The sequence below is a fragment of the Orcinus orca genome, chromosome 1 (assembly GCF_937001465.1).
Source record: "Orcinus orca chromosome 1, mOrcOrc1.1, whole genome shotgun sequence".
Lineage (NCBI taxonomy): Eukaryota > Metazoa > Chordata > Mammalia > Artiodactyla > Delphinidae > Orcinus > Orcinus orca.
The window spans coordinates 31,087,379-31,099,708 of NC_064559.1; the positions used below are offsets into that span (position 1 = coordinate 31,087,379).

At 39.6% G+C, this 12,330-nt stretch overlaps 1 protein-coding gene across 5 annotated transcripts in view; it reads left to right on the forward strand.

Moving 5' to 3' along the window:
• Positions 1-12,330, forward strand: part of CAMSAP2 (calmodulin regulated spectrin associated protein family member 2) — a 98,014-nt gene that overhangs the window by 60,586 nt on the left and 25,098 nt on the right. For 3 of the 5 annotated variants that reach the window (XM_012538915.3, XM_033415916.2, XM_033415917.2), the window contains 2 exons: positions 3,916-3,999; positions 9,795-9,827. In XM_012538915.3, the coding sequence (XP_012394369.1) occupies positions 3,916-3,999; positions 9,795-9,827 (117 nt within the window). The remainder of the gene's footprint in view (positions 1-3,915; positions 4,000-9,794; positions 9,828-12,330) is intronic. The other 2 variants (XM_004285407.3, XM_033415918.2) reach the window with 1 other exon arrangement.

The window sequence follows — 12,330 nt, forward strand, 5'->3', positions numbered from 1 at the left end:
TCTTCCTGGCACCTGGCAGACCAGCAGAGGTAAAGTTGCTCTGAAGGTCACTTCTACACCCAAACCGTGGGAGTCCCCAGCAGTGGGGGAGGGACACTCTTCTCGCAGATGCAAAAGTACCAACAACAAGCGTTTAGGAAATGATGAAGATGCCGTCACGTACACGGGAGAGTCAGCAAACCTGACAAACAAGGCCCACACGCCAGAGCTGCAGAGAGCAGAGCAGTCTGAAAAGACAAAAATAAATGCTTGAGTGGCTGAAAATAAAACACGGAATAAAGGCCATAGGAAAGAATAAGGCAGCGTGGAGGGTATATTGGAAAAAGAATAAAATATAACTTTAGAAATTGAAAGTTTTAGTCGTTGAAATAAAAAGATTAAACAGAAGATTAGACATAGTTGAAGAGGGGAGTTAATTAACGAGAAGAAATTACCCAGAATCAGCCCAGAGAGATGAGATGGGATAGATGACATTGAGGTTAACAGACTTGCCTAGAGGCCTGATTGGAATTCCAAAAGGAGTTAACAGGGAGTGGGTAGGCTGGGGAGAGAATAATTGAAGAGACAATGGATGAAAATGTTTTACAATAGATGAAAGGCATAGACGTTCAAATTCAGGAACCATCGTGAGTTTGAAGCAGGAGAAATTAAAATAAATCCACGCCTACATATATAGCAATGAAACTGCAGAATCCACAGATAAAAGACAGTCTCTCTCAAAGGAACGCGATAGTAGACATCTCAGCAGTAATAGTTGAGCCAGAAGACAGTGCAGCAAAATCATCAAAGTGCCGAAGAAAAATAACGATGAACCTAGAGTTCTGTACTTTGGCCCAGGACTAAAGTTGTGATCGAGATTTGTTCAGACAGAGATGGTTTATCATTCAGACCTTTGCAGAAAGAAGTACTGAAAGGTTGTACTTCAGGAAGAAAGAAGGGGAACCTAGAGGAAGAGGTGGGGCGTAGGAAGCAATGATAAAAAGGGGGGTTGGTGTGCACATGGGTAAATCTAAGCAAGTGTTATTAAAAAATCATCATCGTGCCTAATTCTGAGGCCCTTAAAAAGGAAGAACTATGTTGCTAGGTTAAAGTAACATGAGGGGTGAGAGGAGGTGATTTGAATTAAAGCCTTTCTAAGGTTTTTGTATTATTCAGGAGGAAGGAAAAAGTATTGACTGACTTTAGACTTACATCAAGGCAAGGATACACAGGACTATTTTGTATTTTTAAATGAAAAAAATTAAATAAAAGCTAGTGTCCATTTTTAAATTAATGGATATTTAAAAATGCATGTGACGTTTTAGCACATTTATTTTTAATTCATATGCCAGCGCCGGCTGTTCGTTGTATGTTCTCTAGTTCACTGGTCCTCAGCGCTCGTTCCAGCGGTGAACTGCCTCCAAGTCGTGATGGGCTCTCTGATACACACACATCTTTAACTTTTATCCGTGAGTTGCGCAAAGAATGTCATGACTCAACTTTAGTGCTAGAACTTTCTAAGCAGCATCTGGGAACTGGCTTAAGAATTACTAAGCTAATTATCTCACTTATCTGTCTTGTGTACCCAGGTAGGTTAAATAACTTGAAGTGACCAGGTCTTGTACTTTCCGTGTAGTTTCCCTATTAGAAAGTTAATGAATTATCAACATGTAAAATCTTCTTATAATCATGAGTTTGGTATTTTGGATGATTTATGCCATTACATCAACTTGAAGTATTTTGAGTAGGATTTGTTAAAGCCCTTACAGACGTGTAACTATCTGGAATTACATTGGGGGTGTATTGTTTCTAAGTAATGGCGGTAGTTTCTATTTATGGGGTCTGTGCTCTGTATTATGCACTTTACTTGGTACATTTTATACATTATCTCTTTTATTCTCTGTATTAGTTGTTTTGCTGTAATAATTACCACAAACTTAACTGCTTAAAACTTCTGGTAGCTCAGTTATTTACTCACTTATTATAATCATCTCAGGATTACCAGTTTCTGTGGGTCAGGATCCAGACCTTGCTCACCTGTATGCTCCATCTTCAGGGTCTGTCACAAGGTTGGGTCAAGGTGTTGCCCAGGCCTGGGGTCTTATTGGAAAGTTTGGGTGTGGAGGGTCCACTCCAAGCCCACATGGTTGTTGGCAGGGCTTAGGTCCAGCAGTTGGACGGAGAGCCTCGGTTCCTCACTGGCTGCTGGCCGGAGGCTGCCCCCAGCTCCTTACCATGCAGGCCTCTCTGTAGGGCAGCTCGAGGGATGGCTGCGTGCTTCCTCAAAGCCAGCAGGAGAGAGTGGGGCTTAGCGTGCGAGACGTAAGCGCCAAAGTGGTATCCCATCCCCTTAGCTGTATTCTGTTGGGTAGGAGCAAATTATAGGCCCTGCCCACACTCAGGGGGATCATTGGGGACCGTCTTAGAGCCATCGTCTCCAAACCTCTTGTGAAGTAGGTTTTATTCCAGCTGGCAACGAAGGCTCAGCTAAGGTCGTGGCTTGTGAGTGGGGGTCTTGAGTCAGAGCCGGGTCGCTTCTGCTTCTGCTGTCTCTTCGGAAGAGTGTTTTACACTGCCAGGTCGGTGCCCTGAGCTCTTAGAGCACGGCAGCCTACTTGGCAGTACAGCCCAAGATGAATCTGTGTGTTGGTTAAATTCCTTCTGACGCCTCGGAGTGTATCGTAACTGTTAGTTAAATTTATCATAAATTCAAATTCTTCAGTCTTTTTTTCTTTGGCACTGAACTGAATTTTAAGCAGCAGAAGAGGTTAGAAAATTATTGATTTAGTTTAGAGTTACAGTGGTTGATAATACCATTCAGAGTTTCCAGAATGCCATTATTAATTAACTTGAACATTTGCTTATTATTACTGGACTGACCTTAAAATCAGTGATTCAGAATCCAAACTTGTCTAAACTATTCTGAAGAAATACTTTTGCACTAGACAGAGTGTCTCTTAATCATGAATTATGGGCTGTTTGAACAATCTGATAGATAAGTCAGGGAAGATAACTGAAGAAGATAACTTCTTCTCCCTAAGAAGTTCCCATATGCAAAATTTTTTCATGTATTTTAACTGTGGCCTTATGGCCACATGAAAACCTACTCATGATCCAGGGACATGCCTATGAGATCACAGCCTAAGAATTTGATTCAGGGCTTCCCTGGTGGCGCAGTGGTTAAGAATCCGCCTGCCAATGCAGGGGACACGGGTTCGAGCCCTGGTCCGGCTCAGAGATCCCACATGCCGCGGAGCCACTGAGACTACGCGCCACAGCTACTGAGCCAGTGCTCTAGAGCCCCCAAGCCACAACTACTGAGCCCACGTGCCACAACTCCCGAAGGCTGGGCGCTTAGAGCCCGTGCTCTGCAACAAGAGAAGCCATTGCAATGAGAAGCCTGCTCACCGCAATGAAGAGTAGCCCCTGCTCGCCACAACTAGAGAAAGCCCACGTGCAGCAACGAAGACCCAACGCAGCCAAAAATAAATAAATAAATAAATTTATTTTAAAGAAAAGAATAAAACACAAGGAAGACATTTAAAAAAAAAAAAGAGTTTGATTCCGAGTGTTTTTGAGGAAAATAATTTTCACTTAGCAGTCCTAAAAGAGATTGTAAACTTTTTACTGAAAAAAGTTTTATTGTTTCCCAAGCATTAAAACAGAAGTTATCAAGTACCTTTTTTGCCCCCTAGCACTCCAGCTAGTACCTGACATGTACTAGGTACTCAACAAGTATTTGGTAAAGTCATGAATTTTAGAATTTCAAACAGAACACCTGTAAAATACTTTTTTCTGGTTGGGAAAATAGAATTCTGTTCATTTGCGTGGTACTGGTATTTGACATCAGAGATCCGAACACAGGCATTTTAAGGTACATGTTATTTTACTGTTATATTTGACTATAAATTCAAATTCATGTTTTTATATTTTAAGGTAAATGAACATTTGAAAGACATAATGGAACAAACACAGAAATTGAAAGACCACCACACAGTGGAAGCTTCAGGAGGCCAAAAGGTACATGTTCTTAAGAAAAAAAGGCGCCTTTGTGAGACCCTGTGTTCATATGTGTGTGCTGTTTGGGGAAGCGTTAAGAGTGTGTTCGTCAAATTAGTTTTTGGTGATCTTAACTGTACCGTAGAAAGCCTTTCCATAAATACCAAGTAAGTAGCAGTGCAAAATGAAGGTTAATTGGATGACGGTGTTTAGGAAAATTTGTTAATGACTAGAGCTCAGCTTTGGCAAAAAATAATGCGTTTGTCTTTGTTTGATAAAATATATGAAACAGGAAAACATTTTTCAATATATCAGCCTTATAATGACTTGTAGTAAGACCAGCCTCTAAAATTACATTCCAGGAATTATAAGTTGTACATATGGTTATTTTGTGAAGGAAGAAGAAACATTAACACGGATTAATTCTTTAAACTTCTTGAACAGGCTTTTAGAGTTTTTTTCTCCAAACACTTGTGTGTTTGTGTTTGTTATATACTAAGACCTAAAGTATATTTCCTACATCTTTTAAAATATATTATAATGAGAGCCCTTTAAACATGTTGTCTAGCATTTGAATTGAGGTATAAGAAGTTATCTTATGCAGAGACTTTATTTTCCATCTGGGTTATTTTAAGTCTCTTCATTATTATACAGCACTTCTGTTCATTTTGGGCGAATGCTGCTAGTTACTGATACTCTGTAAGAGAGGAGACCGGAGGAGGGAAAGGGAAAAAGCTGGTTTGTGCATCACCAGCTGCGCCAGGCAAGTTGTGCGGAGACCACCTACACTTCTGTCTCAATCTGGTGCTTGGGGTCACAGTGGTTTCCCTGGGCTTGGTTCTTGTCTTTGTTGACCACCTTCCCCAGTGGAGATCTGCACCCGCTTCCCTGCTTCCCCCAGCTCTGCCCCCGCCTTGTCCCTTGAGTCCCCCAGCCCTTTCCAGTTTCCCCCCTTGCTCTTTCCTTCCCTTTAGTAGTAGAAATCCTTGCCCTAGAGATGGATTTAATCCTGCCCCCCACACCCCCCATTTTGCTCCTGGCTCTAATCAGGAATAAGGTTCAGCATCATCCTGCGTTACAGGATTTCCATGGAAACCTCGTTTATTATATATATGATTTAATTCTGTAGTTTTGCATACACATTATGAACTAAATGGGGATTTTATATGCTGACATAGGATCCAGTAAACCTTGTTTCTATGGGAAAAAATGCTATTTGTGTTCCAAACAACTGCAGATTAAGTGACCTTTAAGAAAAGCAAACTATGGTATCCAGACACTACTGGATCACGTCACTCTGACTTTTTCACAGCACTTGGCCCATGGAATTGTACATACTGACCTCACAGCCAGTATTTGCTGAGTGAGTGAGTGAGTAAATGAATGAATGAGTGTGCTTCACTTAAATATTTGGGTCAGTACACATTTTTACTTGAGCACAAGCATAGCATTTATACCTTCATTTTCATTTTTTTCCTCTTTTATTATTTGTTTTCATTTACTTTTTTATTGAAGTCTAGTTGATTTACAAAATGTTGTGTCAATTTCTGCTGTCCAGCAGAGTGACTCAGTTATACACATATATACATTCTTATTCATACTCTTTTCCATACGGTTTATCCCAGGCTATTGAATATAGTTCCCTGTGCTGTACAGTACGACCTTGTTGTTCACCCGTCCTATATGCAATAGTTTGTATCTGCTAATCACAAACTCCCACTCCATCCCTCCCCCATCTCCCCTCCCCCTTGGCAACCACAAGTCTATTCTCTATGTCTGTGAGTCTCTTTCTGTTTCGTAGATAAGTTCATCTGTGCCATGTTTTAGATTCAATACCTTCATTTTCAAATGAATTTTGTCCTTTTTCTCATTGTGAAAATCTTTGTGAAGGTAAGTGTTCATTTCACATAGTCTGTGAAGTACAGGGGTCCTCATGAAGAGCACACTGCCAAGCACGGAGTAGGTGATGGAGCCTTGCTCTGTTACCCAACAGTGGGATTTTGGGCGTTTGAACTATTTGCTTTGGCTAGAAATATAATCATTTTATTCTTGATTTACATTCTTGTAAAAACAAAATTCTTCCTTATCAACTTTCACATTTATGTATATATTTAAACATTTTTAAAATTCAGAGATGGTACCGTAACTTTTTTTTCTCCAAGCAATATTTTATAAAGATGATTTGGTCTGAAGAAACTTACTAGTTAGATATCCTAGTACCGTGATTTTAATCTTTGCCTAAGAGTACTATAAAAATGAGATTTCTTCAGCAGCTTTATAGATCAGTAGTCTTGTGCATTTGGATACAAGACCCTACAAAGATTTGGATTGGTATGGATTTAATATAACTTGTTAAGAACATTTATTTTGAAATATTTCTGATTTAACAAAAAGTTGCAAGAATAGTTCAAAGAACCCTTATATGTCCTTTACCCAGATTCATCAGTGTAACATTTTGTGTGCTCTGTGCATTACATGTTGCACACACAGACATATATATGTGTACATTTTTCTGAAACATTTGAAAGAAGGTTGCATGTATCATACCCCTTCACCCCTAAATATTTCAATGTATATTTCCTAGGAAGAAAGCTATTCATTTACACGACCACAGGATAGGTAACAATGTCAATAAAGTGCTTTGATCAGACTTACAGCCTCTGTTCTAGTTTTGTCAGTCATCCCAATTGAACTTTATATATTTTTCTAGTCCAGGATCTAGTCCAGGGTCAGGTAAGGTATTTAGCTGTTGTTATCTCTCATCTTCTTTAAACTGGAACAGTCCTCAGCTTTTCTTTTTCATTCGTGACCTTGACATTTTTTAAGAATACAGGTCATTTTCATAGAATATCCCTCAATTTCAGTTCTTCTGATAGTTCCTCATCGTTAGATTAAGTTGTGCTTTTTTTAGCCTAGAATACTATGTAAAGTGTGTCCTTTTCCCAGTATTGTATCCAGAGGCGTGTGATATCCATTTGCCCCTACTAGGTGATACTAATTTTGATCAGTTGGTTCAGATGTTGTTTGGGTTTTTTGACTGCATGATGATTATTTTTCCTTTCGTAATAAGTAGTTGGAGAGGAGGGTACCTTGAGACTGTAAATATTCTGTTCCTCTTCAGTGTTTCCCCACCTCCTAGACTTAGCATTTATTGACGGTACCTACTTCAGTTACTTTTTACTATGGTGGTTACAAAATGGCAATTCTCTAACTTTATCATTTCTTCTACGTTTATTAGTTAGGGTTCTATTATAAGCAAATGTGACCTCATCTATTTATCAATCTACCTATCCTCTCTTTATTATCTGTATGAACTGATAGATTCTTATTTTATTTAATGGGTTATAATCTGTTTCTGTCCATCATTATTCACTTGTTCATTGATTCGTTCATTCCCAGTTTTATTGAGATCTAATTGACATACAGCCCTGTGTAAATTTGGGGTGTGCGCCATAACGATTTGACTCACAGACATGGTGACCGCAGTAGATGTAGTGAACATTCATCCTCTCGTATAGATACAGCATAAAGGAATAGAAAAACCTATCTGTTCCTTGTGATGAGAACCCTTGGGATTTACCCCCTTAGCGGCTTTCCTATATAACATGCAGCAGTGTTGACAGCACGCTGCACATCACATCCCTAGTACTTATTATCTTGTAACTGTTTGTGCCTTTTGACCACCTTCACCTAATTTCGTGTGTATTTATTTTGGAAATCAACTTTGTTGTGGAATAATTTTAGATTTACAGAGAAGTTCCAAAGATAGTACAGCTTCATCCAGTTTCCCGCGATGTTAACATCTTATGTAATCGTGGCCTCTTTGGCAACACCAAGAAAATAGCATTGGGGCATTCTCATTGACTAAACTACAGACTTTATGTACATTACACCAGTTTGTGTCCTGACCAGTGTCCCTGAATTGGGGTTTGTCTCCTGTGTCCTGTGATGAGGTTGGGCCTGTGGGCCTTTTGAGAAGAACACCACAGAAGTGGCTTCACATCTCATCACGCCACATCAGGGAGCACGTGGCATGAACACGATTTGTCACGGATGGTGTCCACCTTGACCACTTGCTGAAAGTGGTCTCCTTCACTGTAAAGTTTCTGTTTCCCCCTCTGATGCTCTTTTCTTTGGAAGTGGGTCACTAAATCCACCCCGTGTTCCAGGAGAGGGAAGTTAAGCTCCCTCCCTGAAGGGAAGAGTATATACACCATCTGGAATTCTGTAGGTGAGATTCGTACTTTCTCCATTTATTTATGTCCTTCAGCCGTTTATTTGTATCAATGTGGATGGGTGTGTATGTGCTCTGTACTTGGTGTTGCAATCCAGTCTGTGTTAATTTGTATTGTTATGGGCTCCAGTGTGTGTTGTATAGTTTGGGTTACAATCCAGTCTGTGGTATTGACTTGTTCCGTTTTTCCAGCTGCAGCCACGGGGAGCTCTTTCAGAGTTGTCTGAATTAGTAAAAAGGTCAAGTATTGAATATTTTGCAAGAAATGCAGACTCATTTGAACCACGAGAGACTCCTTTGCTTATCTTCTGTCTTGTATAATCCATAGTAGTTTCTTGTTATCGTCAGTTTCTGTGTTATGGATTCTTCTAGTCTCAGAAACGAGAGAACTCCTGTTTTTGAAATTCCTGTCATTCACTGGGAATCCTGACGCGTTCCCGGGGGCTTCCTGCTCTCTGGTCCTGCTCGTGCACTTTTTATGGCTATTATGACTGCAGCTGCCAAAAACTTTTGGTTAAACGAGAGATGCAAATACATGCAAAAAAATTATTAGGGTTATTCTTCCCGATGCAATAAGAAAAAATTATTGGAAATATTATCTCTTTGTGGGAAGCTGGTATTTTTCTGATTCTTGAGATGACATTTTTCTGATCTTTGAAGTTCTTGAAAATACCTCATTTATATTATTTTTCCGAATAATGTTATTTGTGCTATTAATTTCTGTAGGAAAAACTTTCTGCATAGAAGTTGAATATGAATTTTAACTCAGACCCCATTTAGTTTGGTTCACTTCAACAAATATTTATTTAGGGCTGCCAGAAAACTGTGCTAGGAAATACCAAGATAAACAGTTACAAATTATGAAATTGTGGGCTTATTGTATATTCATCTTCTTAAAGACATAAAATTATGTTCTTTGGAACACCCCTAGATAGTAAAATTAATAACATTTACATTCTCTTTGTGTTGGTAGCTACTTGCCTTAGAGACTCTATAAAAATACTAACTGGTGAGAATTGCCAACTGGTTTTTTATCCCGCATTAATTGAAAGAAATTCTTTATGTCATTAAAAGAAATGATCATTGTGTTCAATTCTACATTGTTATTTGCTTTTATTCATGCACTTATGAAACAGTCTTTCTTCTTTTCCTTCTGGGAAGAAGTCTACCTTATCAGACTTGGCCTCCTAATGTCTAAGAATTTTAATGATTGCAAGTCCAGCCCTAGAATCTCTCTACTCCCTCTTGTGATATAAATTTAGTTTCTAACGTGATGTGTGATCCCAGAACTGGGAGGTAAAATTCTTTGCTGCCGAAGTACACAGCATGTCCTGGGTACCCTAAAAACGCACATCCATGTTGGGAGAGGAGAGAGGGGAGGGAAGGTGGTGGTCTTTATCGTTAGGAACCTCCATAGTTTAAGCTAAATTGTAAAGTATTAACATTTAAAAAATGTTTTGAGAACTATAAACTTGGAACTCCACTAACAGAAACTTTACTATAACTTGTTAATTTTAAAAACTTCTGATGAATTTTCCCTTTACCTTTTGCTTCCCCTTTCTTCCTGCTGCTTCCTCTGAAGTCTCCTTCCAAATGGTTTTGGAAATTGGTTCCAGTAAGTTTGCACAGCTTCTTCAACTTGCTCTCCAGAAGTGTAATTGTAGAATGGTATCGTTTATGTCTTGCCGATATGGTCATTACGTATAATTCTGTTAGTCACAAGTAGAGATTGGATTTTAAGGTGTTTTTGATCATAATGTAAAACAGAAAGATTTTTTAAATCTAGTCAAATTTTGGATTAGAAGCTTTAAAAATAATTTAAAGTGTAAGCTAGTCTGTCAGTATTCACAGACCATCAGTAACTAGGTAACAAAAAAAGTATGGATATAGATTTGCATTAGTTTTAATAATGTTAGTAAAAGTGAATATGAATTGCACATGTAAATTATTTGTATTGTAAAGTCATCTTTTTGAAAGGATCATTTCCTTTTGGCCTGAACTGTAGAGGATACTTTTTGTGTAATAAAGAAGTGACAGGTTCTGTGTCCCTCCCAGCACTGGACCTGAGCTAGATTCAATTCTGGTTTGACTTGAAGAGTTGATCTTTCACGGTGACATCTGGGGGTTAGACCACTTAAGTATTTCACACCCTCAGAAACAGAAATGTAACTTAGAAGTGCACCATAATGTTGAAAGATAGAAAGTATGTCCCTTTTAAATGCCAGATTTCTCCATTTGTAGAAAGAGCAGTAAGTTTGTGAGGCATAGAGCATGTTCAAGTATAAAAGACTCTGTAACCTTTGTGAACTGCAGATGAACTTTCAGGGAGTATTAAAAGTTGGTTTACCTGATGCCTCTCCTAGGATATAATCTTCAGGAAGATGTTTCGGCATGCCACGTATAAACCTCTGATTGGTCTAAGCCGTGGGCCTCTGTGGCTGCAGCCTTATGAAGCTCTGTACGTGTGTGTCTGTGTGTGCCTTGTGCAGGGTGCGGTATAACACAGCACACAGTTCAGTTCTTTGTTCCATGACGCTGGGCACTCAGCTCAGTCCAGTTCAGACCGTGGGCCGAAAACAAGGGTAGACCTGGAGATCTGGGAAGTTTGGCCCTGAGCCCAGCCCATGTAGGGGATTCCCAAGAGGTGACTCTTTTGTTTCTAGCCGGCCCAAGAGGACCTGGAAGGGTGCTTACTACCAAGTGTGAGGGGCAGCGTAAGGCCGGAAGAGGCCACTGGCTGATTTCTTTCTCTCTCCCCCTTCCTCCCCTCCTCTCTCCTCTTTTTTCATGGCTGATTTTTAAACCGTCTGCCAGCAGCAACATGAGGACGTTTTCTAAGGATTATGTAAAAGTCAGTAATCAATTAAAGAATTTATGTAGTGTATCTGTGTGATTTTTTTTTTCTGAATATAGGTAGTCTATGAGTTTGGAACATACCATTAAACACAGATGTCTAGTCCCCACTGATTCATAAGAACAAGCTCCTCTGAAAATCTTCGGAGGAAGAGATGTTCCATGAACCTTGCTCTTGAGTAGCCAGTGACAGGGAAATAGGGATAAATGTCTCCTTGAACGTGTGTGCTCTTCTGAGGGATATCATTTAGAGGAAATCTGACCTCACCACCAAATAGTAAATTTTCTCTTTCAGCAAATTATAATATTTTTCTGTTATTCTCACGAAAGTATTATATTTCATAATTGTATTTTAATTATGAAATATAATCAGGTTAGATGGAGTTAGAAGAAAAATTAGTTTTGATTACTTAAAAAAAAACTGTATTTAAATATCAGTAACCACTATAATTGTAAAGTTTGCTAAGAAAGTACTTCAGTGTGCACCTTCATTAAGCCTTCAGCATTACTTTTCTTGGCCTGAGGAGAGCTAATAGCTAGTAGCAGCTGACCGCTGGCGATTACCCGCTGTGTGCCCGTGTGTGCATCGCACTTTCTGTCCATCATCTTCTGTAGTCCTTCGTGCTGCTGTGAAGTAGGTACTGTGATTGTCCCCAGTTCACAGATGGGGAAAGCGAGAAATGAGCACTGAAGTACCTTGTCCAAGATCACAGAGCTAAGAAGTGGCAGAACCAGGACTTGAGCCTAGGTGGTCTGGCTTAAGAGCTCGTTCTCGTGACCTCTGAGTTCTACAGCACGTCTCATGTCTAGAGAACCGCCTTACACGTTTGTATCCACTCACGCCAGCCAGTCTTTAGAAAACAAGAATTTCATCTGTTTTTCTGCGAGGGAGCAGAAACCCTCGTACTTGCTCTGTTATTGGTTAATGCGACCTCAACCAGGAGGGTGTTTTTCAGTTGCAAAGTCGTTACACTTCATTTGCATCGTCTCAGCATTCAGATGAGGAGCCAGAATATCTTCATGGTATTGAATATTATTCCAGTTCCTAAAGTGATGTTTCTTCTCGCCACATTTCCTTTAAGAATGGTTTCACATTCTTCTGCCCGCTCTCCCAACTCTGATGCCTCTCCTCGTTCTTTCAGCGCGAGTCTCACTCTTTCCATGTGAGAACGTGTGGTCTGAGTGAAGTCTACCCTTAAAGTGAAAGAATTTCATCATCTGCAAAAGAGCAGAACTGATGATTTGGATAACAAGTGTTCAAAATC